Raw genomic sequence first — 27,639 nt, forward strand, 5'->3', positions numbered from 1 at the left:
AGACTTTGGTAGTAACTTCAAGCCTGTGTTGTTTCATGTCTCAGGGGTGATTACTGCTATAGTCACTCTACATACGGACATGTTCTAGCGGTTTAACGATGATATTTCAAGGGTAAGTTACGAACAAACTTGTAACTGTTGGATCTGTTAAAGGGAAGTGGCTGATCTTGGTATAAATGAAAGACTTTGAAGTTGAGATAATTTCTAAACAAGACTTGATATTAACTAAAAGACAATAAACAAAAAACTTATAAAAAGAATTGTGTTATATTGTCCCACCTCCACCCACAATTCCACCACATTTTACAGTCACATACACATATACATACATACATACACTTGAGTTAACCCGTTGGCTGCCACGCCATACAACCCGTAGGTTGCTTTCTACTAATCTACGTGCCACGTCTGAAGGATCCATGACCAAGTGGGACTTGCCATTGCTGACAAGTCCGTGCTGACAAGGGGAGGACTAAGGTGCATTGCCTTTTAACAGGCTTGCCTTGCGGCAAAGTTTGGGCTTGGCGACTCCCCGGCCCCGCGGCTTTTAAACCACGAGACCGAACAGCGCGGCCCGTGCAGTGGAGAACAAAGGTGTGGCAGCCAACGGGTTAACTAACACTAACACAATAATACCAACAATACGATGATCCACGTTGATGACGAGTCTCGGTGTCGGTCGCGATTTCACCGAGTTTCGTTCGCACCAGGAGCAGGGGCAACGTCCGACGGAGACCGGTGACGATTGTTAAAGATGGGAAAATCCATCTTCTCGACGTCTCCTCTGCATTACCTGAATCAAGACAAACAATTCTTATTAAGTGACATGCCAATAACAGTTACATAATAGTCACATAATACATATGGGATCATTGATCTGTTTTTTTTTTGCTCAAAACTTCAAAGGTGCGCTTTAAATTGCTTAAAATCTACCTAACAATATTGAGAACTGTACACATAACAAAGCTCACTTGCTAGTCTAAAAAAAAAAATTCCGGAAGTAGACCGGAAGTAACCATAGCGCCTCAACCATTGAGCTGTCATCAAATTAAACCACATATTCTTGATCTCCATGAAATTTGGGGTCGATTAGGTGTGATTTAAACGAAATCCAAAATTTGGCCAAAATCGAGAATTTTCCTGAACTATAGTTCAGGAAAATTTTCGAAACCGGAAGTACGAAAACGTAAAAAAGATAACATGAACTTTACTTCAAATTTTACGAGGATCACGAATATGTGGTTCTTTTGCTCCTCAAATGAATATTTACTGAACTACAGACTGAAATGAGCAAACCGGAAGTAGAAAAAAAAAGCGAAATATCGAAAATTTAACAAGTGAGCTTTGTTGCTGGCATAGTAATCGTCAGTTATCACTAAATATTTCAAAAAAATAACTGCCGATAAATGTTAAAAGACATGTGCAAAGTTTCTGAAACTGACTGTTTTGACAGCTGCAAATTTTCAAAAAGCCATCTAGCGTTGGAAAAAAGAAACTTCAATGTTAAACTTCGTTGGCGCGTAAGAAAGGCCTGATTTTGGAAACTACTACACAGACAGAGTCTAACACTCTAACTCAACTAGACGATTGGTAGATAACCTACGAAAATAAGTCAAATGTTGGGTACCTGGGCATAATCCCATGGTGAATGATGACAGGTGTGTCACAGCGGGCGGAAGCGAACACTGAAGTGATTTAATTCGCCAATGAAGCACAAGAAGCACCGTACGTGGTGAAGATAAGGACCCGAACGTTGGTAGAAGTCCTTCTTCTGTCATGGACAAAAACCAGCGTTGGCTCAGGACTCACGATTCCATGAAGAAACTGCGTTGTAGATTGAAACTGGCGGCCGACTGGCGATCTCAGAGGACGTTTTGTAAAAATGAGTTGGGAATTAAAAGGAAGCTTAAACAAAATTAACTCATAGTAGCATGGTAAAAGGTGATAATGATGTTTACCTTTATCATTTGGGTGACGAATTCAGTAAGGCATTTGACTTTCATCAAGCAGATCTGGTAAATGTACTAAATACACTTCACACTCTTCATGTACATTCACTGAAACTGGAACTGTAAATAGCAATTGGATAAGGAAAATTTTCTATATTATTTACAAATTTACATATGAAAAACAAAACTCTACCTATTTCTCAGCTGGGTTGCCTTCTGAACGGCTGTAGAAACAGTCATACACTCGACAAACATTCTGACACAGGTTACACTTGCAAGATTCAGAAAAGATCCATGGTCCATGCACAAGAACTTTTGTCTAATTCCACTGTATGTAGGCTTCAAATATGAGTTTCAGGCTTTTGACACTCATAACGATCTAATAGGATGGAAAGTGACTGAGCACTAAGTCAACTTAATTGTTGGAATGACGGACTGACTTTCTAGAATTTAAAGAGATGGATGTAATATTTCAAAATAAAGAAACTAGGTCAAGATAAACTTACACAAACGAAGTTCAATTGAGAATTCACAGAAAAATAAGTAAATAGCAAGTTAGCAACAATTTGTTTCGCCATGTTTCATGATGCAGGCTGCTGTATGACAAAATCAATTGAAGACAGTGGCATCTAGCGGTCAGTAAATAAGGGTTGATGACAGAAGAACTCCACCGTTAATAGAACCCTTTTGTGATTCCGAATACTCAATTGAACTTCGTTTGTAGGTTTATGGTGTAGGTTTATCTTGACCTAGTTTCTTTATTTTGAAATATTACATCCGTCTCTTTAAATTCTAGAAAGTCAGTCCGTCATTCCAACAATTAAGTTGACTTAGTGCTCAGTCACTTTCCATCCTATTAGATCGTTATGAGTGTCAAAAGCCTGAAACTCATATTTGAAGCCTACATACAGTGGAATTAGACAAAAGTTCTTGTGCATGGACCATGGATCTTTTCTGAATCTTGCAAGTGTAACCTGTGTCAGAATGTTTGTCGAGTGTATGACTGTTTCTACAGCCGTTCAGAAGGCAACCCAGCTGAGAAATAGGTAGAGTTTTGTTTTTCATATGTAAATTTGTAAATAATATAGAAAATTTTCCTTATCCAATTGCTATTTACAGTTCCAGTTTCAGTGAATGTACATGAAGAGTGTGAAGTGTATTTAGTACATTTACCAGATCTGCTTGATGAAAGTCAAATGCCTTACTGAATTCGTCACCCAAATGATAAAGGTAAACATCATTATCACCTTTTACCATGCTACTATGAGTTAATTTTGTTTAAGCTTCCTTTTAATTCCCAACTCATTTTTACAAAACGTCCTCTGAGATCGCCAGTCGGCCGCCAGTTTCAATCTACAACGCAGTTTCTTCATGGAATCGTGAGTCCTGAGCCAACGCTGGTTTTTGTCCATGACAGAAGAAGGACTTCTACCAACGTTCGGGTCCTTATCTTCACCACGTACGGTGCTTCTTGTGCTTCATTGGCGAATTAAATCACTTCAGTGTTCGCTTCCGCCCGCTGTGACACACCTGTCATCATTCACCATGGGATTATGCCCAGGTACCCAACATTTGACTTATTTTCGTAGGTTATCTACCAATCGTCTAGTTGAGTTAGAGTGTTAGACTCTGTCTGTGTAGTAGTTTCCAAAATCAGGCCTTTCTTACGCGCCAACGAAGTTTAACATTGAAGTTTCTTTTTTCCAACGCTAGATGGCTTTTTGAAAATTTGCAGCTGTCAAAACAGTCAGTTTCAGAAACTTTGCACATGTCTTTTAACATTTATCGGCAGTTATTTTTTTGAAATATTTAGTGATAACTGACGATTACTATGCCAGCAACAAAGCTCACTTGTTAAATTTTCGATATTTCGCTTTTTTTTTCTACTTCCGGTTTGCTCATTTCAGTCTGTAGTTCAGTAAATATTCATTTGAGGAGCAAAAGAACCACATATTCGTGATCCTCGTAAAATTTGAAGTAAAGTTCATGTTATCTTTTTTACGTTTTCGTACTTCCGGTTTCGAAAATTTTCCTGAACTATAGTTCAGGAAAATTCTCGATTTTGGCCAAATTTTGGATTTCGTTTAAATCACACCTAATCGACCCCAAATTTCATGGAGATCAAGAATATGTGGTTTAATTTGATGACAGCTCAATGGTTGAGGCGCTATGGTTACTTCCGGTCTACTTCCGGAATTTTTTTTTTTAGACTAGCAAGTGAGCTTTGTTATGTGTACAGTTCTCAATATTGTTAGGTAGATTTTAAGCAATTTAAAGCGCACCTTTGAAGTTTTGAGCAAAAAAAAAACAGATCAATGATCCCATATGTATTATGTGACTATTATGTAACTGTTATTGGCATGTCACTTAATAAGAATTGTTTGTCTTGATTCAGGTAATGCAGAGGAGACGTCGAGAAGATGGATTTTCCCATCTTTAACAATCGTCACCGGTCTCCGTCGGACGTTGCCCCTGCTCCTGGTGCGAACGAAACTCGGTGAAATCGCGACCGACACCGAGACTCGTCATCAACGTGGATCATCGTATTGTTGGTATTATTGTGTTAGTGTTAGTTAACCCGTTGGCTGCCACACCTTTGTTCTCCACTGCACGGGCCGCGCTGTTCGGTCTCGTGGTTTAAAAGCCGCGGGGCCGGGGAGTCGCCAAGCCCAAACTTTGCCGCAAGGCAAGCCTGTTAAAAGGCAATGCACCTTAGTCCTCCCCTTGTCAGCACGGACTTGTCAGCAATGGCAAGTCCCACTTGGTCATGGATCCTTCAGACGTGGCACGTAGATTAGTAGAAAGCAACCTACGGGTTGTATGGCGTGGCAGCCAACGGGTTAACTCAAGTGTATGTATGTATGTATATGTGTATGTGACTGTAAAATGTGGTGGAATTGTGGGTGGAGGTGGGACAATATAACACAATTCTTTTTATAAGTTTTTTGTTTATTGTCTTTTAGTTAATATCAAGTCTTGTTTAGAAATTATCTCAACTTCAAAGTCTTTCATTTATACCAAGATCAGCCACTTCCCTTTAACAGATCCAACAGTTACAAGTTTGTTCGTAACTTACCCTTGAAATATCATCGTTAAACCGCTAGAACATGTCCGTATGTAGAGTGACTATAGCAGTAATCACCCCTGAGACATGAAACAACACAGGCTTGAAGTTACTACCAAAGTCTTGCAAAAGAATTACCCGCATTAAAATTTTTATTTACTCATTTGAGATCAACAATTAACTCCCAGTGACCAATGATCATGAAGACAACCGACAAATAATAATACTCAAATAGTCGGCTCTGGCATTAAGGAAGCTCCATGTAGTAAGTTGCGGAAGCGTAGTTTATGGTGTAATAGTCGGCTGCCTTAGTGGTGTAATAACTCGGGGCAGAGTAATACTTCGGTGCAGTAGGTGGTAGTAGCGTAAGTAGTGATGTAACTCGGTTTCCTTGGTGGTGTAGTATCTGGGAGAAAGCGCAGGTTGTAGTGTAGTAAACTGGATCATCGGTTTAGTAATCCGGTTCAACGTGGTACGAATTATCGGCTCCCTTCGTGGTGTAGTACTCGGCTCCCTTCGTGGTGTAAGCTGGAGCAACGAAGGTTGTAGTGCAGTACTTGGACGCTTCAGTGGTGTGACAATCCTCGGTGTAGTAGCTGGGAACATATTAGTACATGGAAGAATTTTTATAGCTAGCTGGAAGATCGTAGGTTGAAGTTTAATACTCAGGAGCCTTTGTGGCGTAGTACTGAAGACCTTCGTATAGCAAGAAGATGTTGACGTTGTTGTTCAGTAAGCGGCGTGGTGAGGGTAGTGAAGCTCGGGGAAGGAAAATACTTCGGAGCTTCTGCGTAGTAACATCGGAGCAGCATAAGTCGTGTTGTAACGTTTTGGAGGCTTTGTGGTGTAGCACTTGGAGGACCTCAGTGTAGTAACCGGCTGTTGCGGAATGTTCACGCCCACCATACCCAGGAGAAATCGGCACACCAGTGGTCGAACCAACCATCACCGTTGCAACATTCACAATGGCACAACGCCATAGTGTACTAAAAAAATAATTTGAACATTAATATAAAATAATAACTGGCATATTGGCAATTAGAAAAAAGAATAGAGATTCAATATTTACCCATGACTGCTTCTGTGTAGTATTCGACCGTTTTTGTACTCCGGTGCCTTAGTGATGTAGAACTTGGGAGCCTCGACGTGGTACTCGACCATTTGGTAGTGTAGCTGGGGAACAAATACTTCGGACATTCAGCGTAGTAGCTTGAGGCAACATGAGCTGTGGTGTAACAATCTGGAGCCTTGATGGAGTAGCACTTGAGAGCCTCAGTGTAGTAAGATGGAGCAGCGGAAGTTGATGCTTAATAGTAAGACAGTGTTGTGCTTTGGTACCCGCCATACCCAGGAGACAATACACCAGTGGTCGACCCAGCCATCAACGATACAACACCCAACAGCAGCACGACGCCATTGTTTACTTGACAATTAATAAATTTTGATATTCAAATATGGTTCTGGTATATTAACAAATAGAAAAAAGTAGAGTTGATTCACAACTATACGGAAAAATTTTTACCTTTATTTAAAACTTGTAACAGGACGAAGAATGAAGTTGATGACTAAGTGCACGGCAGTTCCTGTTGCTGTAACGGAGATGCTCACTCGTCTGCTGAATTCTTTCACCTTTTCTCTCCTTTCATACGACTAGACAATAAATAATTTGTACATTTAGTGGATGCCATATTAAAACTCCACATAACAGAATATTTACCATGATATGTAGTGGTGTAGTACTCCAGTGCCTTGGTGGTGTAGTATTGGGGAGCCTCGGTGTAATAAGCTGGAGCAGCGTATGTTTCAGTGTAGTACTCCGGTGCCTTGGTGATGTAAAAATTAGTGCCCTCGGTACAGCACTCAGGCACTTTGGTGTAGAGTATCGGAGCAACATAAGTAGAGGTGTATTACTGAGCCTTGGCACTGCAGTTGCTGTTGCCGTGTCGGAGATGACCACTCGACTGATCTCTTTCGCCTTTTCTCCCTTTTTTAACAATTAGAGTAAATAATTTAGATAATAGCAATTGATTTAAAACTCTATGTAACGGAATATTTACCCATGATATGTAGTTGTACAGTACTCCATTGCCTTGGTGTTGTAGTACTTCGGAGCATCGGTGCAGTAATCGACCCTTGGTAGTGTAGCTCGGGGAAGAGTAATATAGCGGGGATTCGGTGTAGTAGCTCAGGGCAGCATAATTTGTGGAACAATAATCTGGAGCCTTAGTGCAGTACGTGGGGGCCTCGGCGTAGCAACTGGTCGTGTCGTGTGTTGTGTAGTAAAACGGCGGCGTCGCGATTTGTTATCCGCCATACCCAGGAGACATCGGTACATCATGGCTGAAACCAGCCATCAACGATACAATACACAAGTGCAGCACGACGCCTTAATTTACTATACACATAACAATTTAAACATTAATATGAAATTATAACTGGCATGTTAACAAATAAGAAGTTGATTCACAACTACATGTAAAAATGTTTAACCATGATTTAAACTAGCATTTCGACGAAGAATTCGACAGTTAGTGACAAATGGTGCACTGCAGATTTGCTTTTACTATATCGGAAATGCTCACTCCGACTGATTTCTTTAGCCTTTACTTTGACCTTATGTACGACTTAACAATTAATAATTAAACAATTAATATACAAAAATATCTAGCATGTTAACAAAGAGAAACAAAAATAGAAATCGATACATAACTCCATATACAGCAGAATATTTACCCATGACTGAGAATTGACAATACGATGAAGAATGCAGTGGATAACAATAGTGCACTGCAACTCTTACCGTGTCGGAGATACTCGCTCGACTGATCCCTGTCAACTTTTTCTCTCGCCTTTTATACGACTTTTTCTCACCCCTCCTCTTAAGCCTTGCGGTTATTTTACTTTCTTGATAATGATGCAAAACGTCCCGTGCTAACCCAACCTCTACATCACTGCATGAAACGTTTTACCTAATGATCTCCGTGACCTTCGATTGAAGAAAATGCAAACTGGCCTTTCCTTCTGCAGGTTGGGGGATGGGTCTACAAAAACCAATATCAAAGACTTCAAAGTGAATACCAAATAGCTTACCCTTGCGGCTATTTTACCTTCTTGATAATGACGAAACACGTGTCATTCTCACCCAACCTCTACACCACCGCATGCCAGTTTTACGTAATGTTTCTCTTGACCTTCAAGCGAGAAGGACATCCTGTCTGGACAAACTGGCCGACCTGCCTGCAGGTTGACTTGCATGCAAAAATTACAACGAATCGAAAACTCCTCACATATGTTGACTTCAAGGTTACCTGAGTATGAGTGAGGATTCCCCAGAGTCCAGAGCTATTATTCCAAACTGATATCAAGACGTCGCAAAAGGCCAGTAACAGCAACCAGCGCCAAATCCATTGACCCCAAAAACGAAATTCATAACATTCGTGTTTGCCACATCTGTTGGAAAGAATAAAATGATTATTGCTACATGGATTTAAAAAAATAAATTGTTTCCTATTATTATATATCTGTACTCATGTGTCATGTACAGATCTATGTACATACACATTGAAGATTATTCACTTCACACTCTTCATGTCACGAAACTCTAAGCAGCAATGGGACAAGGATATTATCTATGTTATTTACAAATTTGCACAAATTTACCTGTAAGAAATAAAACTCTACCCAACTCTTAGCTGGGTTGCCTTCTAAACCAACGTAAAAACAGCCACAACAACAAACATGCTCCTGCAAGGTACGCCACCAAAATTGCAAGATTCAGAAAAGATCCTATGGTTCATGTGCAAGGATACCTATGTGGAGATTACCTGGTCAGTGAAGAAGAAACAAGAGTGCAAGGCCGCTTTGCTGGAGAGCGATTAGTCATAGTAGGCTTCTAGTTTAGACCCATGACCCTCCAAAAGTTTTACTCTGATCATGCGCCTTCCAAGTCCCCGTTCGACCAGAGCCCTCCTCATTCTCCTGTTTTTCACAGCGACCACCGGCGGTCGTACACGAGGCAAAGAGGGTGTTGAAAACAGCTGACACTCTCTGTCTGATTGATAGTCCACAGAGGAAGAGATGAAGGTATTAGTATCATAGAAAGTAGTAGTATCGTGCGTGTGAACAGGTATAAAATAGCAAAACTGAAAATCACATTGAGCCGATGAGCATGAAAAGACTGACAACAAATAATACAATACAAAAGACAATAGAAAACATTTTGTCTGCTAGGCCATGATGACACTCTACACCATCTAGTGGAAGAAAGATAAACAGAGTTAAGAACATTTTAAACTTTTTTCAAATCTGCAAATTGGATTATAGGAAGCGCCCATTTGGCCGTCGTATAATCTCCTTTTAAAATTCATTATAATTGTTATAAATTACACTAGATAGATTTTTTAGGTGTTGAAAAATAAGCACAAATGCAGCCATATTAATCATTAACACTAATGATTCAGCAGTGGAAGTGTTGAACAGACCCCTTTCCTATGAATGAAGTAATAGATGAAGGAATATTAGAATTGAACACAGAGAACAAAGATATTTAATTGAAAACACTCAGCTGATACGAATTTTTATTTCAGTTGCTTGTATTTATTGCCATCACCCAACATTTGAAACCTTCGAAGCTGTTTAACAATTAACTTTATAAATTCATTTTTTTTTTGCCAATGATTCATACAATAATGTTGAAATCTTAGTGGTAGATGAAAAGCTTGATTATGTAATTAATTAGAATAAAACTTCGTTTTTCCACATTGTTAAGTTCAAACTTGGGATAGTGGTTCCAGTGCAAAGGACTTTGGCATTCCTGTATCACAATGGAGACAAATAAAGGTTGTAAGTGTTTTACATAATTTAAAATAAATAATCATAAAATTGATATATTAAAGTAGCGGAATAATAGCTATAACATCTCCAGTTCCATCTACTCAAATAATTTTTCTAAATGTAAATACTTACGTCGCGCTGACTGGAATGAAAGCTTTGGGCTGAACGCTCAAAACTGTGCCGTCACTGTTGTCGCAAAAAATGCGTGCCAAACCTTATTTATCGAACAAAATTCAGTTGCATCAAATAGATTCGCATTAAGTTAATATACAGCACAAGTTTGAAACTTACTAGCTTTTCTGATTTCGGATAACTGGGCTAAAGTAACCAAAGAAAATAGTTGTTTAAAAAGACGAGTTTTTTAAATAATAGTTTTTATGGTCATCTTTAATACCTGAGGAAAATGAGTGAGCTTGACCACCAAGTTCGTAGAAATAGCGATCGGCATACTTAATCTGATTGAATTGTTCACCCAGTAAACAGTTTAAAGTTGGTCCGGCGATGGAACCACCGAGAGGCGCTTCCAAAAGTCCAGCTACGTAGACATCAATATCATCAACAGAGTTATACACCTGCTGTAGAAGAGGAACCAACTACAAAGACAAAAAATATGCATTATTTTTCAAGAATTCAATCTGTTTAGGCAGAATTATAGTAGAACTCTATAGAAAAATGAAAAAAAGAAACTACATCTGGCTTGATAACTGGATTAGTTGTCGATGGAACGCTCAAATCAGCGAAACTGGTGGCTTTCGTAAAACCGCAAAATTGGCGATAGGTATTGTAGCTTGGAATACCATGATCGCGGCCGCGTTGGATGTTTAAAGCAACAACATCAAACCGGATGTTTCTCGCTCTATAGAAATATTAGTTAATGGCGTCTGGGTAAAATTATGTTAAAGAAAATGATATATTTTAAAGCTATTTTAATTGTACCTAAAGAGCCGATTCCACAACGAGTCGTCCACATTTTGGTCCACTGATTGAGAAGGTTCGGTGAGAAGACCCCGAATAACGGCATCCAAATATGTTTTGTCATTGACGAGCATTGCCGCATTGTTAAAGGTATCGCTCATGGTATAAGAACTCGTCAGCAATGTGCCGTTTTCAGCAAAAAGTCTACATTGAATAAATGTCAATGATTTCTTTCTTAAAAAGGTTTTAAATTGTTTTACTGGACTGATCCTTGAACGAGAGAATGACCCATACGGAAAGCAGCAGTGGCAAATTCGTTACTGATGGGTCCGGTAGATACTCTGCTGGTGTTGGCATTCGTAAGAAAACCGGATGCCAGTGGAGCAAGACTGTACTTGGTAATGGTTCCCGGACCTTAACATTGACATTGACCATAAACATCACAATGAATTTCCCTGATTGCAAATATAAACCGAAATTAAACTCACTCAACAAAGCAGTGATGAATTCTTTGTAGGTAATATGTTGCATTTCTGCGATGACGATTCGTCTGGCCTCCTGAAACAGGATTGTGTCATTCCATGTTGGATTAACAACAGCCAATGCCTTGGCGATTCGGTTGTGTTCACGAAGCCAGATGGTATGCATGACAGTTAGTTGTGGCTGCTCAGTAGCTCTCGAATCACCTACTCATACAAACGTATAGTATTTAAACAGATATACAAATTGATGGATAATATTTACCTGCCAAAAAACAAGCACCAGTGGTGCAGGGAGACGTCAATGGAAGTAAATCTCGACTGGTTGTTGCACTAATTGCGTCTTTGGTTGTCAATAAAAGACCGCCGGTGAAACTACGGAGTGAAGCGGCAGTTGCCGGAGTCGATCCGTAAACCGTGGAGGCATCCATCCAGTGCGTGTTTTGATTGAGCTAATTGTATAGAAATAGTTAAGCATTCATTGTCTGAAAATATAAACGCATTTACTTGGTCGGCGTATCCAATGCTGCAATCCAGTCGCGGACCGGAGATGGAGCGAACAAAGTTCATGCAGGTTGTGATGGACGGTGAGTTGACGTTCCAGAATCTATCGTTGGTTGGTACGGAAACGGGTAAACAAGCCGGATGAAGTTGGGAAGCGTTCAACGTGCCACCGGTACTGGAACAGCAGCTGATGTCCGATCCGTTTGCTGTTAAGTAATTATTAGTATGAAACTAAAAGAAATTGTTCAAAGTGAAATAATTACTAAAGGTGAACTGAGTCGTTGATTCAAAATCGTGGTTAATAAACTGTCCAAACTGCATCAGTGCTAATGTAGTGGTACTGAGGGGTCTGTCAGCACCTCCGAAGATGGTGGTGCTTATAAGACGTGCACTGTTCAACTCTGAACCGTTACTAGACACACGGGGAGATTGAATACCTGGCATTCCATTATAAAGTAAGAAGTTCATTTTTGAATTTTAAATGTCTGCGTAATTTGTTAGTATTATTGAGACTTGCCATCTGCGTATGCGGGTGAACTCAAACGGCGATAGTCAGTGAAAGATTTGCCAAGGTTTGTGAGTGTCAAGCTGTTGCAAGATCCATCAAACGTACGGTATTTGGAAACTGTGGGGCACGTTGTCACACCAAGGCAAGTATTATTGGTGCTGGAGGGACTGGTGGTAGTGCTTCCGATTGTAGTTGACGTCCTTGTAGAAGTTGTTGCTTTAGTTGTTGTTGTGGAAAATGCTTTAGGAGTTGTTGTGGAAGTTGCTTTAGGAGTTGTTGTGGATGTTGCTTTAGTTGTTGTTGTGGATGTTGCTTTAGTTGTTTTTGTGGATGTTGTTTTAGGAGTTGTTGTGGTTGTTGGTTTAGTAGTTTTAGTGGTTGGTTTAGTTGTTGTTGTGGTTGGTTTAGTTGTTGTTGTGGTTGGTTTAGTTGTTTTTGTGGTTGGTTTAGTTGTTGTTGAGGTGGGTTTAGTGGTTGTTGTGGTTGGTTTAGTAGTTTTTGTGGTTGGTTTGGGAGTGGTTGTTGTTGTTCTAGGAGGAGTTGTTGTTGGTTTAGGAGATGTTGGTTTAGGAGAGGTTAGCAATTGTCGCAGATCTGCTTTGACTTCACCCGTCAAGCTCATCCTATAATTATTTTTTAAACAAAAAATTTACTTCACAATTTGTTTTCTATGAATGAACAATTGGCACTTACTGCGCTTTGAGGTATCGAGCGGCTTCCAACATAAGGAGGGATTTGCGTGAGAGTTCCTGGGCTTCTGGCTGAGGTTTCTTGAACTGCGACATGCGGTAAAAGGGTGAGTCTTCCTTGACGTATTGTCCCTGTGCGAAGAGGTCCTCTTCCAGTTGGGTCAATCGATCGACGTAACTGTAACCAGCTTCTTCGCTCATCCTCATTTCGTCCTCGGAAAATTCACGAAGAAACGGTTGTTCGTCTTCGGTTATTACAGGTAGAACAAACAATTGACATTACGTTATGTTTCTTCAGTTAATATTGAAAACTAAAATGTTAAACGTGTCACTTACCAACTTCATTTTCAACGACACCGGCGATTACCTGAAATGTAAATGAACAAATAATAAAGCAAATTAACATTTCAAAAAGATAGCGAGTTGTAAAACCAAAATGAACTTACCGCAACCAGCACAATAGAGAAAGTGATCCAGCGTAGCATCATGTTGAGCTGTTGTACTGCTGGAGAAACAGGAGAGTGTGGACCAACAAAGTACTTTCAACCCGTTTATATACAATTGTGCTTCATATTATATAAATCTAGAATATTCTATTTGGCCACCTTGTTTGGATCTTTTATCACGTTACCCGGATCTAGTACTGTCGTTGTAAACTGCGTGTGTAGCATACGTACAATAGGTGCGCACATATGGGAACACATATGCTTAGTCTTCCACAATCCAGCTGAAGATTTATTATGTCATAACTGATGCTAGCTTGTCATCCTTCCGAATTGGTCTCCATCATATGCAGCGCTTATCGAATAAATCAGATGCGTTATACTTTGTCACAAGTGTTTTGTTAGGGCTGCACCGGCTGCGCTTCTACTGTTCCTCTCTCCGCCAATGGGCTTTCTGTTAAAAGAATATAGGGTGGAAAAAACACTGTTACTGTGTACAAACATACGGCTCTCCTTTCGCGTTGGTTGAAAAACAACACGCAAACTATACAATTATTTTATATGTCACTTTTTTACAGCTTTGTTAACAACGGTTATCAACAGGTGTTTCTCAAACCGGATCTAGCTACTTATAATTTTGTACAATACAAGCTCAGTAGGCTACTCTCATTTTCTATTCCCTCTTGTTACTAATATTGATTATGATTAGCATACTGATGAACTATTTTTAAAGATTACTTACAATAGGTGATGACGTAGCTGACGATTCATAATCATCAGTGCTAAATTAGAGTTCGTAGAAGACGTGCGCTAGGCGCAGAGCTGATTAGTTACCATACGTGAAAATAATGAATATGAATGAATAATGAATTCCTAAGAAGTATTTAAATAATTAAATCACCTTTTGATTGGTATCATATGTGGAAATGCTCACCATCGAGTCAGAAGCAGGTGAAATGAAGCGACGATAATCAGTAAAATATTTTAAAAGTTTTTAGACTGTCTGCTAGACTGTTTAAAACGGAGTGTTAATTAGTAAAGTGTATCATGATTATTATTACAAATTGATTTATCTGTCGTTATATTTTACTAGTCAAGATCTGGATTCCGGGTAACGTCGACTATTTTGTGACTGTGGGCAGAGCATCGTTCGGATCGGTTCATGGTTTAGCTTCTAATGAAGCGACAATTAAGGACATGACATTCCGGATGTATTAGAGTTGCCCTTCTGATCTGCATCTAGAATTAAACAGCAATTTTGGTTTTAACTTTTAAAAAATAAACAAATGAAAGACGAAAACCAAATACACCCAAATTAAGGACATTGGGGAATATTAACTAAAATATTAAATATTATTGTTTTCATTGATTATGAGTAATGAAAGAGTTAAATTTTACAAATTGCAAGAATAAGTAAACAATGATGATTCATACAGTGATACCTTCCGTACGGGTGTCCAATCAGAATCGAGCGAGTCATCACTTGCGTCTTCTGCTAGTGTATACGTTGTTCATTCGAAACGAAACGTAAGTTCAAAACATCCAACTGAAGTTGTACGTTGTATCGAAACGTGTGTGAATAATGGACAAATTCTTTGCCATTTGTATTTTCATTTCCTGCTTTTGTGCAAAACTTAATGCCGGCGAGGATGCGGTACCGCCAATAATGTCTGAGGTCAATGCAAAATCAGAAGAAAACAAATTTATCCCAACAAACGAATGGCAAGTTATCCCCGAAGGTAATATTTAGTTTCGCAACGTTGAAATTATGATTGCATGTAAATTTTTTCTTTCTTAAACCAAGGTCAGGGAATACCTCGAGGCTTGCATGTCAGAATTGATATGCAAACTGGGCTGAAGGAAGCCAAATTGCTAGAAGAAGAAAATGATGAAACAACTGCAAAGACATCATCAGCTTTAATCAGCACAGGTGCTGTTGAAGATGGAGAAGAAGTCAAAGCTGAGCTTAATCATTCGGAAATAAAGGAAGCATTAAAGAAGATCAAGAATGATGCTAAAGATACGAGTGAGGAGAAGACTGGAAGAAGTTTTCGTACTTACGATCAGATTAAAGAAGAGATGAAACAAGTTGAGCAAAGCATCAAAACAGAATATGAAATCGTGAAAGAACTTGTTGCCAAGTACAAAAGCCTTGAAGATGATTCAGAGCGTCAGTACATTCTGAATGATCTGGAATTTTATGTCCACCAGTATGACAATGCACAGGATTTTGTGAAAATGGGTGGTTTCAAAGATGTTGTACTCCCTGCATTAAATTCAACCAGCAAAGACCTAAGGAGTTCTGCAGCATTCCTGCTAGGTAAAAACAATGCAATTAAATCAGAGTATACCTTTATGCCAAAAGAGAAACCTCTTCTAACTCTGATTTTATTTTCTCAGGTTCTGCTTGCCAAAGCAATCCAAAAGCACAAATTGCTGCAATCGAAATTGGTTCGCTGCCTCATTTGATCCGACTCGTTTCTTTAGATCTGAATCCCGAAGTTCGCAATCGAGCATTGTAAGAGACCCATTAGTTTTTGTTCGAATTTAGTCATCAAAACCAAAATGGTGACCTAAAAAGAAATATTTTCGAACAATAATTTCAGGTACGCGATTTCCAGTATTGTTCGTAATTTCCCGTTGGCCCAAAAAGCTCTCGTTCAGCATGGAGGAATGACAGCCTTCGCCGATATCTTTCTCACGGATTCGGCCGACCTGATCAAACTGCAACTGAAAATCGTTACACTGCTGGGAGACATCATTTTGGAGAAGGACATGGCAGCCCAGCGTTTACGAGACCACCAGACGGACGAGTCGAGTGAAAGTACCAGCAGCGATGCCGAGAAGGACATGCTGGTCGAAAAACTGCGTCAATACGAAGCTGCCGGCGTCGAGAAAGTGCTAGTCGAGCAGAGCTTTTGTCGTCTTTTACCTCGACTTTTGAAGAGCATTCGCAAAGAAGATGACAAGCAAACTCGCCGCGAAGATATGAGCTCCGTCCAAGGCCGTCCATTCAGAGAAGAACACGACGTGGTCGAAAAGGTCCTTCAAGCGATGCTGATTCTAACGCGATCATGCAAGACGGAATTTCAATCTTTCCGCAGTCAAATACAAACCTTGGGGGAAAGGTGGGAATCGCTCCCAAGTTTTATTAACAATTTCTAGTTGTGAGAAGAAAAGTTAACGTCCAGATTTCTCTTTTTTTCTTGTTGTTTAATTACCAGGTACCACAAGTTGAAAAGTCTGGAAGAGGCCGACGTGAGTTCCAAGGCGGACCAAGACTCGATCGATTTGTATTACAGCAAAATTCACGACATGTGTCAGAAGCTTTGGTCGGAACTCGAGCTGGAGAGAGATGAACTTTAAAAGATTTCAATTGTTGTATTTTTGTTTCTAAATTAAATTGTAATAAAGGCAGACTTGTTTTTCCTTTTTACGTAAACACGACTCCTCGATTCGTGTGTGAATTTGTTTCCTCTAAAAATGCAATTTGTTTTTTTCATCTCGTCGTCCATTTTATACATGCACACTCACTCACACACAAGAAAAAAAAAACAGGCACGCTCTGTAAAATTAAATTTTTCGTAACGAGTCGGTAGGGGAAAGATGAGGGGAGGGAAAAAACTGGGAACATGATAAAATGTTTCTCTATGTCTATCATCTGTCACTGTACACTCACACAAGGCCCCTGATTAATAAAGTGGCGGCTGGCGGCTCTGCTGTCGTCATTTGCGAATGCTTGTGCGAGTGAAACGGAAAAAGTTGGGCAAACCCCTCATGGAGCCCCAGCTGGGCAACGATCCCGACGACGTTGAAGTGCTAGACGACCTGGACCGGGTGTTGGGAGGCGACGGTGGCGACGGTGGCGGGTGCATGGCCGTTTGACTTGGTAGCCTCGAGCTGCTTTTATAGCCGTTATCCAGCCTGAAGTCACGAGCAATTAAAATCAATTCAATTCAAGAGGGGAAACCAGAAAAAGAGAACGGAACGTTCGACTTTTACCACCGGAAAAAACAAAAAAGAAAAAAATACCGTACCCGTCCACGATTCCGCCAGCCGTCGATCGGTTGTGAGATAAACTAAAGACCTCGTGCACGGTCGGTCTCCTGCTGTATGACTTTTGTGGCTCTTCTGTCAAAAGCCGAAAAACAAGTAATGCCGGTTAAGTCAATTGAACCGTGAACGAGAAGACGACGAGCCATGAACAACACAATACAACAACAAGAGGAGGACACACGAAATAATTGATCTCAAAGAAGAAGAAGTAGAAGAAGAAGAAACGCAGATGTCGAACGTACCGAAAAGTGGAATATCTTCGTAGAGCGAACCGGTTCGAGGAGCCCACCGGCTGTTTGGAGAACCGTTGGTCGGCTGAGGCGAATGAATAACCATTTGACTGCGAGATACTTTCGGGCCCCATCTGGAATCCAGTCAAACGAATAATCCGATTAGTTTATCTCAACAACACCAACACAAGACAATCGCCAGCCAACGGCGGCCAGCTGAAAAGAGAACTAATCATGATTCATGATTCAGTTAAATCATTGCTTACGCGCTGGCGTCAACGATGCGCTGACTCAGGGCCGAAATGAAATGAGCGTCGGAGCACCGGAACTCGACTCGCTTTTCCTCGTCGTCGTCATCCATGGCGGTGAGGACAACCTCGCCGCGCTCCTCGGCCATGGTCGCGCCCTGATTGTCAAAGAGAAATTGAAAACATGTGTTTCCGGAAGCGGTAAGTAAGGAAGAGAGGGAGAGGAGTGTAGGCAGCACGTGGCGGCAGGAGCAAACAGACGCACATGCAGTATATAAGCTGATTATTACTTGGCCAAGCGAGACGGAGAGAAGAGGGCTACGATTCTTGTCTTGTCGGTGCTCTTTCTTCTTCCAGAGAGCCAAGTTGAATCCGCCCAGAGCGGCCCACACGGGCGGCGGATCCGATTTGCTCGACTTGCCGCTTTGATTGGTGCTGGGTGGAGACTTGAGCGTGACACTGGCCGTCTGCTCCAGAGACAGGCACTCCGGTTCAGCGGCAAGCCGGCAGCAGAAATGATCAAACAGAGGCAACTGGTGACAGGGATTCTCCAAATTCTCAAGCACCAGATCGTGAGACTTGACGGAATCGTGGACCTCTTCCAGGCCCAGCGTTACAGTCGCCACCAGATCGAATTTCGGCCCACTAGAGATTTCGAAAGAAATGAGAAAGCGTTAGCCTCAATCAACGTCAAACCGACCGCAATGAATCCAGACGAGAAGAAAACAAAATCAAGAGAAGAGGAAGGAAGTGAACCAACAGAAAAACAAAAAACAACATTAATTGATAACCAAATATTTACATGGCGTCGTTTTTGAGCCCGTGAGGATCTTTCAGCGTGGCAGATAATTTGCGGCCGAGCGTCCGGGAAATGGACGAGTGCAGCGACTTTTGCAGCTTGCGGGGTGTTGACGCAATAGACAAATCATCCTGCAGCATGCACGAATACACTTCCAACTTCATTTTGAAGTCCGGCTGGGCAGACGTGCTGTTTGAATCAACACACCAACGTTAACAAAATATTCAAATCAATTCCGCACAGGCAAAAAAATAAATAAATGGAAATTTCATTAAAAACTCACAAGACGAGGGCGTCTGGAAAGGTGATGTCAGTTGCGGAGCGGTCGACGGGCGTGATGAGCGACGTGTCCATCACTTCAGTGCCGACTTTGGCCAGGCAGAAAACGGCAAAGCGTCGATAGTCGCCGCGATTCTTGAAGTGATCCGTGTCTTTCCACATGAGCGGGAAGCGTAAATCCGTCAAACCCAGTCGAGCCGGGCAAGCCGATTTCCTACACAAACACAATCCATATCCATCAAAAAGAAAATGAAATAAAAAATGTTTTTATCAAAATAGATGTTTTGTTTTCTTTCTTCCGGCTGACAACATTTTCTGCCGTCTGTGACGTCACGCGCGGCTATTAATACACGCGAAATCTACACACGAATGACAGGCGAAAGAGAAAATGTGTTGCGAGTTGGCGGGGGGAGGGTCCGTTATTTTTAGTTCGCTCGAAACAAAAGTTCAAATTGCCGCTATATACACCACCCACTTTGAAAGTTTATTTATCTCTTCTTTTGGCTGTTGTATTAAAACGAAATAATAAAAGAATAAAAACGAAAAATCGACCAGGCTCTGCAAACTGCAACACTAAAAAGATATCTAACAATTGGGCACAATTTCTCGGCTCCACCACACCCGCACAACTCCCCTCGTCACCTAATTGGCTACGTCCTTATTTTTCGCCGGCCCAGTAGTGGGAGAGAGACTGGGAGAAGAGCCCAGCAATGATTAGAAATGTCACACATACCTCGAGCGGGATGACGACGTTGCCGTGACAATCGACGCTGGCGGCGGCCTGGACTGCAACAAATCGCGTTTTCGAGACTGCAGTTCCGTCATGTAGACATTCATGCGCTCGTTGGAAGTGTGCAACGTCTTGGCCGCTTCCAGGGCTTGACTGGGATGTTGGCAAGCGGCCAGCAGCTTTGTCGTTCCTTCGCGAATGCGAATTTCAACATCAATCTTCTGCTCCAGATCGTATTCCTGCGTTAAAGAGAAACAACAACATCATCATCATCATCATTCCAATCATTTTCACAGCTCCTCCCAGAACCCCCCCCCCCCCCCTCCCGCCAGTGAACGGAATACAAAACAAACTAGAAAACAATTGAATCGGGTTCTGCGCTAATTTCTAGAGTTGTTCTGATTATTGTTAGTTTTTAAGCTTTTGGATAAGAATGGACGACAACCAAATGAATGGCGGAATTCTTTTTGGTTTTTAGTCTAAACGCGTGGGAAGTGGAAAGAAAAACAGGAACGAAAAGGAGGCGGGTGAAGTGTGTGTGTGTGGGGGGGGGGATGGTGGTTTTAGTAGTAGGAAGACGGCGCCCAAATGATGGGAAGATGACGTGACAGGTTTTTATACCTTTACGGTATCAAAAGTTCAAACTGACAAGTCTCTAGTGGCTGGTAGTGGTGCGAACGAGTCGAGCCACTCCCAAAGTCAGTCAAGTGAAAAAAGGAAAAAAAAAAAGGAATTCAAATTAAATTTAAAAAACCAGATAAGCTTTTTTCTACCGACTCGTTTCTGCTATCAAACAAAAACAAAAAAAGAAGTCGTATGCGCTAGGACAAACGCACCGAGCATTTGCCCTTCAAAACCAATCATTCTACAGTCCATCTCGCCGTGTATAGAGTAGTTTGAGTTCATTCTGCACACCTGTCACGTCAACTCGGGACTGATGGTGACCGTCATGAAAATGGTCGCATTTTTGTTTTATTCGGGAGAAAAAAGGCGAGGTCGAATTAACTCGAAAATTCGGCTCACGATCACGGTCTTCTCGTTCACATTTTTCTCGTCAAAGGCCACCTTTGCACACACACACACACAAGTTTGTAACTCGTTTCTCAAAGTCATTCTTTTACACACATAAACCAGCGGAGGGAAAAAAATGAGAAAAAAAAACACAGTTCGCCTGCAGCGGGTCGGTCTTTTTCTCTCTCACGTAAAAATTTCGGGAGAGAGAGAAAGAGAACCCCCCACACAACCTCAAATGGCACGGTAGTGTGGCACACATGCATACACATTATGCACAGAATCCGTTTAAGGAAACGGAGCTGGGAAATTCCAGACTGGCAAAATAAAAAAAAAGAAAGAAAATGTTTTCCCATTTCACCAAAATTATGAGCTAACCTTCATATGACTGGCGATTTGTCGAATGTAGTACAAATCTAGGTCGTGCGTTAGCGAACCGAAAGGAGATGACGATTCAGGGATGATGGACTGATGGTGGTGGTGGTTAGCCAGGTTATTGCTGCGCTGAACCTGCTGGTTCGACATGAACAGCATTGGCAAACTCCGACGACTTGACTTTCTGGCACTAGCCATTTTTGTGTTTTGTTTTGTACAAATTTTTTCCGTTTGTTTTACTTTTCTCAAATGAAATCTTTTGCTATTGCGTTATCCGTTTTGTTTTGACAAGAATTGAAATAGGCACGGCACAGCGAATCACAAAATCAACACGACTTGGAGTCGTCTACCACTGAGTGACTTGGCGGCAAGAGAGTTGGCAGCCGCGAGCACGTCCATCTTCGACACGGGCTCGTCGAGCACTGCCAAAAGAATTGGAAAGAGGCTACCCCCGTCGTTCACGGACGGCGTAGAGAGAGAGAACTGAACCGAACCGAACCCGAACAACCCACAGGCTAGGAGGATAAGAACCAACACAAACTGTACACACACAGGAGGAGCACCACCACCAACAACAACAGAGTGTGTTATTTCTTCTTCTTCTTCTTGCCTTTATGCTATAAGCACACAACAACAATTCTACTTCTTCTTCCGACGACTCGAGTCACGCACTGCTGGCCAGTTAAAGAGGGAAGAAAACTCAAAAACCGGTTTCCCCTACGTTTCAATTCCAGATGCTTTGATTTTTTCGATTCTTCTTCCTTCTTCCACTTTTTTTGTGAAATGTTTTCTTTTTTCGATTTCTCTGAGACTGCGGCACCAAGCGATTTCAGGAAATAGAAAACTGTCTGTTTGTCTGTCTGCGCGTGAAAAAGGACCGAGAGAAGAGAGTTAGAGAGGAACAGAAAGAAAGAAGCCAATTAACGTGCCGCGGTCGTGACGGCCGACGATTTAAGAGAAGACGTAATCGCAGAGTTCTGGCAGCTGGCACGGTGGCAGCAGTGGACTCGGAGCGGAGCAGCGTAGAAACGTGAGGTGGATAGGTGGTGGGGGTATATATACCTTTTTTTCCTTACCATCACGTTACATACGTCGAATACCTAGTAGTGGGGGGAAACTGGTAAGTTACGAAATAACAAGGGAAGAAGAAAAAAAAAGGTATTTTTTATTTTATATCTATTTTTTCGGGGCTGAATGGCTGGCGGCGGCGACGTCGTTGGGAGGGAGGAGTGTAAAGAAGGTCTCTTTAACCACACTATATTTCCCTTGGGGCCCTTTTCATCCTTCCTTCTACCCTCCCTGTCAGCCGTTCACTTTCGTTCGTGAAATACGGAGGGAGGGAGTCGTGAACCAACTAAATCAACATTGGGTTTAGAGAGTTTTTAACCAAATTTTATTTTTATTTTTTAGAAAAGGGGGGCGCTAGAAAATGATAATCTCATGGCAGATGAGAGCGTCACGGGGGGAGAATCGTAAATTAAATAGTCAACTGTTTAAATCGTATTTCTTCTGAATTTGTTTTTTAACTCTCCTTTCGGCATTTTCTCTCTTGGCTGATGCCGTCTAGATTTTGACGCAGCATGTTTTGTGAGCAAGAGTATAAATATAAATGATAATATACGAAGGCGACGCACGCGAGAGAATAAAACAGCCACCGAGACCCTTCTTTTTTTTCGCCCTGAATCCCGAACAACTTGGAAGCGGCAGCAAACAACAACAACAACAACACGCAGCAGCCAAAAGAGCAGTTGGAAAAACGTAACAGCCGCCGCCGGTGCCGCCAGGGTGACGAAGATGCCAGTTGTGTTTTATTCTATTCTTTTTTCTTCTTTCCAGTGGCTTCTTCTATAACCATTGGGGTCCTATCTCCCGGCAGTCGGCACACACACACACTCTCACGATATCTTTGAGCAAAAGTCAAGACTGAAAGCTTTCCTCCTCCTCCTCCTACTTCCCAGTCAAACACAAAAAAGTTTTTCCTTAACAGCACAACCTCCCCAAGAAAAGAAGAAGAAACAAGTTATTTCCATTTTTGTGCTATAATTGAAACGACAAAGATCATCAATCTCTTTTATCCACCTTTTTTTATATCCATTGTTTTTCCTCCCGTCTCTTTTTTTCTTTTAACCTTTATCAAGATCCGGTGGTCAAATGAGCCATTGACAAAAAAAAAACAAGTTGCGTCACGAGAGATCAACATCATGTGTCTATAACGACCGAAAGTCAGTTGACTCATTTCCGGTTGATTAAAAACAAATATAAGAAACGGGGAAACAGCTGGCCCAAGAAGAATAACAATGAGTGGTCAGTAAAGTATGCATGAAGAAATCCCCCAAACAAAAAAAGTTTTTGATGACGTTAACACCAGAATCTCTTTTTATTTCTTTATTATTTCCCCCCCGAAAAGTCTTAATCTGGGAAAAAATATCTTCAGTCTCAGACTTTCTATTCCATTTTGGCCAGGGTTAGTTGCGTGTGTCTATACTCTAGTAAAAATAACTCGGGTTGATACTAAAAATAAAAATTGACACACTACCGCCGTTGGTGGTCTCTCTCTCTTTTGCTCTCGGCTGTGCTTCTCGCATGTTTTTCCAAGTTCAGTCTCTCTCAAAAGTCCTAATTCCGTGAGAAAAAATAAAACTTTAAATCGACACACACACACACACGGGCGTTACGTATTGTAAAGATTCTGTGTGTCGACTCGGAAGGAAGAAAAAGCAAAAGAGGTATTCCTGGTATCTTGGCATACAGCTAAGAAGAGACCCTCGTTAAATACATTTTTTCTTCTTCTCCCGTCTTATTCCTTTAATCTCAACAAAGTCTTCAAAATTCTTCAATTTATTTGATTCCCTCCTTTTGTCCAAGTTATTCATAGAAGAAGAAGAAGAAAAAAAAGTGGAATCCCAAAAGAAGAAGAAGAAGAAAGTCATTATGGGTTTAAAATGTTCCAAGACCCTTGGTTGCTTCCTTCTGTAAGTACTAGCACATCATCGATCGTGTGCGGATAGTCAGGATCTTAACACATGAAACAGGAAACCCCCCCCCCCTCTCTCTACTACACCCACTGTATACCCCCAACACTTCACACACTTGTGGACTCTCTCTGTGTGTTTTGTTTCTTAACTTTCCCCCCGGCGCGTTAGCACGTCCACCAGCCCAGCAGAAGATTCTATCCAGATGTTTTGTGAGTACGCCTAACGCCTAGAAGAGAGCCCTACCCACCAGAGAAGAAGAAGAAAATCAAATAGGGAAAATGGAAACGGCCGAGGACATCCCGCGGCCAGAATTTCAATATTTGTCGCATCCATAATCTCTTTTCTCCCATCTCTCTTCTTTCATTCTCCTCTCACCGTGCTGTGTCTAGATAGGGACATATACGGCCTAAGTGAAATTCAGACAGTTTTCTCGGGAGAAAGAGAGAGAGAGAGGGACCATCTTCGTTTTCTCATTTGAATATGCAAATCGCTATATAGGCGTATCTAGTGATATTCTCGTTAAGAGAAACGTGAAGTCAAGAAAGAAAAAAAACCTCAGAAAGAAAAGAGACACCCACAGTTTTCTCCGCTATTCTCTCGCAGCAAGTCAAGCGGACACAAAAAATTTCCCCCCTTCGCTATTCATAAATCACTCGTCCGGCGCACAGTGTACACAGCAGAGTCGGTGCTGGTCAGGAGGAGGCCCCGAACGGCATTTTCCTCCGCCAACACACACAGATGTGTAGTCAATTTCTCTCTCAGCTACGCTGCGATCGGATGGTCGATTGTCGTCTCTTCCCTGTGTGTAGAGAGTGTAGAACCCTGAACCCCCGAACGGGTTCGACACTTTTGGCAGCTGTCCAGAAATCATAAAGTCAAAAAGTTAAAAAAAACTAAACTAAAACAAGGATAGAGTGAACGCCACGCACAGATGTTGGACGGGGTTATTGGAAGGAGGTCGATACATTAAAAAAAAAAAAAAAGATGAAAAAGGGGAAAATCCATCTGCTGTTTTGTTTTTTGGACCGCCCCGAAACCAGGGGCGTCTACTCACATTGGCGTGTGTGGCCCTGTATCATCAGCTGGGACATGATAAACGCGCTTCGTTATACAACACACACACAGAGAGATAGCCTTTACACATAACAACACGCAGACATTTTCTAATTCAAGCGGAACGAACAACGCACCCATGTCGTCCCTATAGCCTCTTGTATACGATGGAAATTGCACCGCGCTGTGTGTAAGCTCTACAAGGATTCTGTTGTTGTTGTTTTCTGGGAGGGCTGGGCTCTCTCTCAGCTGGGCATCTCGGCCCTTTCGCTTTTTAGTTTTTATTGCCTACCTTAGTTACAAGTTGGGGCGGTCGTCTATTCGGTCGTTTGGGGTTCACGGCAAAGAAGCGATGCTCCTCCTTGGAGGCAACTTGGATTGTTGGTGGCCGGTCATCTTGCAAGATGTTAAACAGGGACCTACTGCGATGGTGGAGCGACTGATATGGCGGCCGAACCAAATCCAGTTGACTTTGATGATTTTTCATCAGCAGCAAATCGATGGAAACGCGCAACCTGCCGGCCCAGTAGAGTTGCTGGGCTTCGGAATTGGAATCGAACTGATAGAGAACCACTTGGCCGCCAATGTCCGTCGAGGACGAAAAAGAAGAAGGCCCCGAATTGAGTAGCATCTCTGGCTATCGCGATGGACGCAACACGACTGAGGCTAACCCCCTACACTGGAACATAAAGTAGAAGAAGAAAGAAGACGGTCACAAGGGCCGGAAACCCAAGAGCAACAACCAAGAAACATTGGCAGAGGAGCTAGTCTTCCGAAACCGTTCTGAATACGATACTCGCTCGAGTGGCTTCTTGGCGTTCAAATTAAAAAGGGAGAGTTGAGGGGCCTCGAAAAAAAAAAAAAAAAAACGGAGTTTAGACGGACATTTTCAGCCTTTTTTTCTCTCTATGATTATGTCCGTTGGTGTTTATTCATTTCACTTTTAACTTTTTTTTTTCTTTTTCGTTTGAAAAAAGAGCAAAAGCGACAAAGAAAAACAGTTATCGTTTTAAAAGTTTAAACTGTTTTCTTTCCTTTTTTTCGAGGGGAGTGAGTGCATCCTCCCTTTTTCTCTGTGTGGTTGTGTAACCGCGACAGGCCATGAACGCTATCGGGCCCTGTCAACATGGTTGTCCGAACCGGGCGGTTAAAACAAAAGAAATAAATAAAAATCAAAGGGGAGAGAGAAGGAAACAAAAGAGAAAATCGGGAGTGTTGGGGACGACGAGCTGACTGCTGATAAAGGAGAGTTTTGTCGGTCGAAAGGTTTTCCCAAATAATGTGGTGGTGTGTCTGTCTGTCGAGCGCTCGTTCGTTTACTACTACTACTAACGCCAGACCTGTGGCAGCGCCAGGGGAAAATGCGCGTCCAAGACGTATATATTTAGAATTGAAACATTTTGTTTGGTTGCGTGCCTCACGACAGGCCAACGATCAGATTACGATTGTGTGAACAGGTTCTTCGACTCCCGAGAACGAAAAAAGAAAAGAAAAGACAGTCCGGTAAACGACCCCATCAGTAGTTAAAAATAGAGACGGGGTATTTGCATGGGCCAGGTTGGAGTCCCCATTTTGCTGGCTGGTTTGACAAGCTGAGGACGGTTATTACATGGCTCAGTAGTTGTCAAAATGATTCAATAAGCCTGACTGGTACCGTAATCAACAGCACACAAAAGTGCATGTGCCCTGGCAATGATTCCCACAATTTCAAGAAAAGATTAAAGCCGGTCTGCACTGGATAACTTTGGGTAAGCTGATAAACAAGCATCACATTTCGGGTGAGGTGACTTATCTAAACAGTTATCGTCATCTGAGCACTTGACATGAACTTGTCTGAAAGGGACTCATTGGCCGGGGGGAACTCGAAGTGGCCAGATATAAAACCTGAGATAAGATTTGGTGACTGTGTTTCTTATTCTGGGCCAACGGCAAGGCTTCCCATGTTTGATAAGTGAGGTCGACAAAGTGCTACATTAAATCAAAAGTAATGTGGTCTACTGTGTTTCCCTCAGAGAATTTGGAATGGAAAAAAGTAAAAGGTCCCAGACTTCCTTTAAATGACGCAAGAAACCACAAAGACCACAAAGGGTTTTATCGTTTTCCTGTGTGCACTTCTGCACACAGTCATTGGCATGCCAGCTCCACATGCATGTAAATACATATGGAGCAGACCAGTAAAACGTTTGATATTTACCTTGGTTCTGAGGAAGCGTGCAGAATCACGACGCCTAAGAGAAGCCTTGAAGTTGGACACATGTTTCAAATAGATGGGGCTCTGGTGTTCGACAGTTTCGGCTTTGCTCTGCTTTCGCGGCCCCATTTCGGGAAGAAAATATTTAAGACAAACAAATAGAGATGGTCAAGGCAGCACACCTGATCTGTGGTTGGTGAGGGGGACAAAAAAAACGGTTATTTTCAAAAAGATTCCATGACATTCCCGAGTCGGGTATTCAAAGTGAGAAAGAGCATGGTTGCCAAATCTTATCCAAATACGTGTGT

The 27,639-nt window shown here is 41.7% G+C and overlaps 3 protein-coding genes and 3 long non-coding RNA genes across 12 annotated transcripts; 2 read left to right on the forward strand and 4 right to left on the reverse strand.

The window, feature by feature from the left end:
* Positions 1-1,882: 1,882 nt before the first annotated feature.
* Positions 1,883-2,543, reverse strand: LOC124197380. The gene is made up of 3 exons (XR_006876117.1): positions 2,456-2,543; positions 2,143-2,392; positions 1,883-2,069 (listed from the first exon to the last, which is right to left on the reverse strand). It is a non-coding gene; the product is annotated as an uncharacterized LOC124197380 (long non-coding RNA).
* A 34-nt stretch (positions 2,544-2,577) lies between these two features.
* Positions 2,578-3,255, forward strand: LOC124197379. The gene is made up of 3 exons (XR_006876116.1): positions 2,578-2,682; positions 2,746-2,995; positions 3,069-3,255. It is a non-coding gene; the product is annotated as an uncharacterized LOC124197379 (long non-coding RNA).
* Positions 3,256-5,147: 1,892 nt separating this feature from the next.
* LOC124197628 lies at positions 5,148-9,079 on the reverse strand. Of its 5 annotated transcripts, none has more exons than XR_006876288.1 (11): positions 8,838-9,079; positions 8,674-8,757; positions 8,322-8,463; positions 8,121-8,250; positions 7,747-8,054; positions 7,071-7,408; positions 6,731-6,997; positions 6,536-6,663; positions 6,083-6,436; positions 5,679-5,999; positions 5,148-5,609 (listed from the first exon to the last, which is right to left on the reverse strand). It is a non-coding gene; the product is annotated as an uncharacterized LOC124197628 (long non-coding RNA). The 5 variants fall into 5 exon arrangements; XR_006876285.1 differs by having other exon boundaries at positions 8,121-8,261; XR_006876284.1 differs by having other exon boundaries at positions 8,121-8,463.
* A 508-nt stretch (positions 9,080-9,587) lies between these two features.
* On the reverse strand, positions 9,588-14,954 carry LOC124198325 (peroxidase-like). Its single transcript, XM_046594144.1, has 19 exons — positions 14,827-14,954; positions 14,475-14,623; positions 14,286-14,395; positions 14,127-14,206; positions 13,388-13,838; positions 13,278-13,308; positions 12,946-13,186; positions 12,262-12,875; positions 12,008-12,181; positions 11,748-11,950; positions 11,506-11,692; positions 11,250-11,447; positions 11,022-11,175; positions 10,783-10,965; positions 10,537-10,702; positions 10,241-10,439; positions 10,138-10,164; positions 9,979-10,060; positions 9,588-9,826 (listed from the first exon to the last, which is right to left on the reverse strand). Exons 5-19 carry the CDS (start codon positions 13,427-13,429, stop codon positions 9,748-9,750), a joined length of 2,580 nt encoding a protein of 859 aa, XP_046450100.1. The 5' UTR covers positions 13,430-13,838; positions 14,127-14,206; positions 14,286-14,395; positions 14,475-14,623; positions 14,827-14,954; the 3' UTR covers positions 9,588-9,747.
* Positions 14,955-14,966: 12 nt separating this feature from the next.
* LOC124198328 (nucleotide exchange factor SIL1-like) lies at positions 14,967-16,826 on the forward strand. Its single transcript, XM_046594148.1, has 5 exons — positions 14,967-15,123; positions 15,189-15,704; positions 15,785-15,902; positions 15,991-16,512; positions 16,609-16,826. Exons 1-5 carry the CDS (start codon positions 14,967-14,969, stop codon positions 16,748-16,750), a joined length of 1,455 nt encoding a protein of 484 aa, XP_046450104.1. The 3' UTR covers positions 16,751-16,826.
* LOC124198326 (rhotekin-like) lies at positions 16,751-27,466 on the reverse strand. Of its 3 annotated transcripts, none has more exons than XM_046594147.1 (9): positions 27,335-27,466; positions 19,730-19,965; positions 19,001-19,210; positions 18,721-18,906; positions 18,209-18,563; positions 17,937-18,076; positions 17,683-17,804; positions 17,422-17,515; positions 16,751-17,308 (listed from the first exon to the last, which is right to left on the reverse strand). In XM_046594147.1, the coding sequence occupies exons 1-9, from the start codon at positions 27,458-27,460 to the stop codon at positions 17,110-17,112; spliced, it is 1,668 nt and encodes a 555-aa protein (XP_046450103.1). In that variant the 5' UTR covers positions 27,461-27,466; the 3' UTR covers positions 16,751-17,109. The 3 variants fall into 3 exon arrangements, with proteins under 3 accessions (XP_046450103.1, XP_046450101.1, XP_046450102.1); XM_046594145.1 differs by lacking the exon at positions 27,335-27,466 and adding an exon at positions 25,433-25,797; XM_046594146.1 differs by lacking the exon at positions 27,335-27,466 and adding an exon at positions 21,116-22,139.
* Positions 27,467-27,639: the final 173 nt, after the last annotated feature.

Source organism: Daphnia pulex, chromosome 7, assembly GCF_021134715.1.
Source record: "Daphnia pulex isolate KAP4 chromosome 7, ASM2113471v1".
NCBI lineage: Eukaryota > Metazoa > Arthropoda > Branchiopoda > Diplostraca > Daphniidae > Daphnia > Daphnia pulex.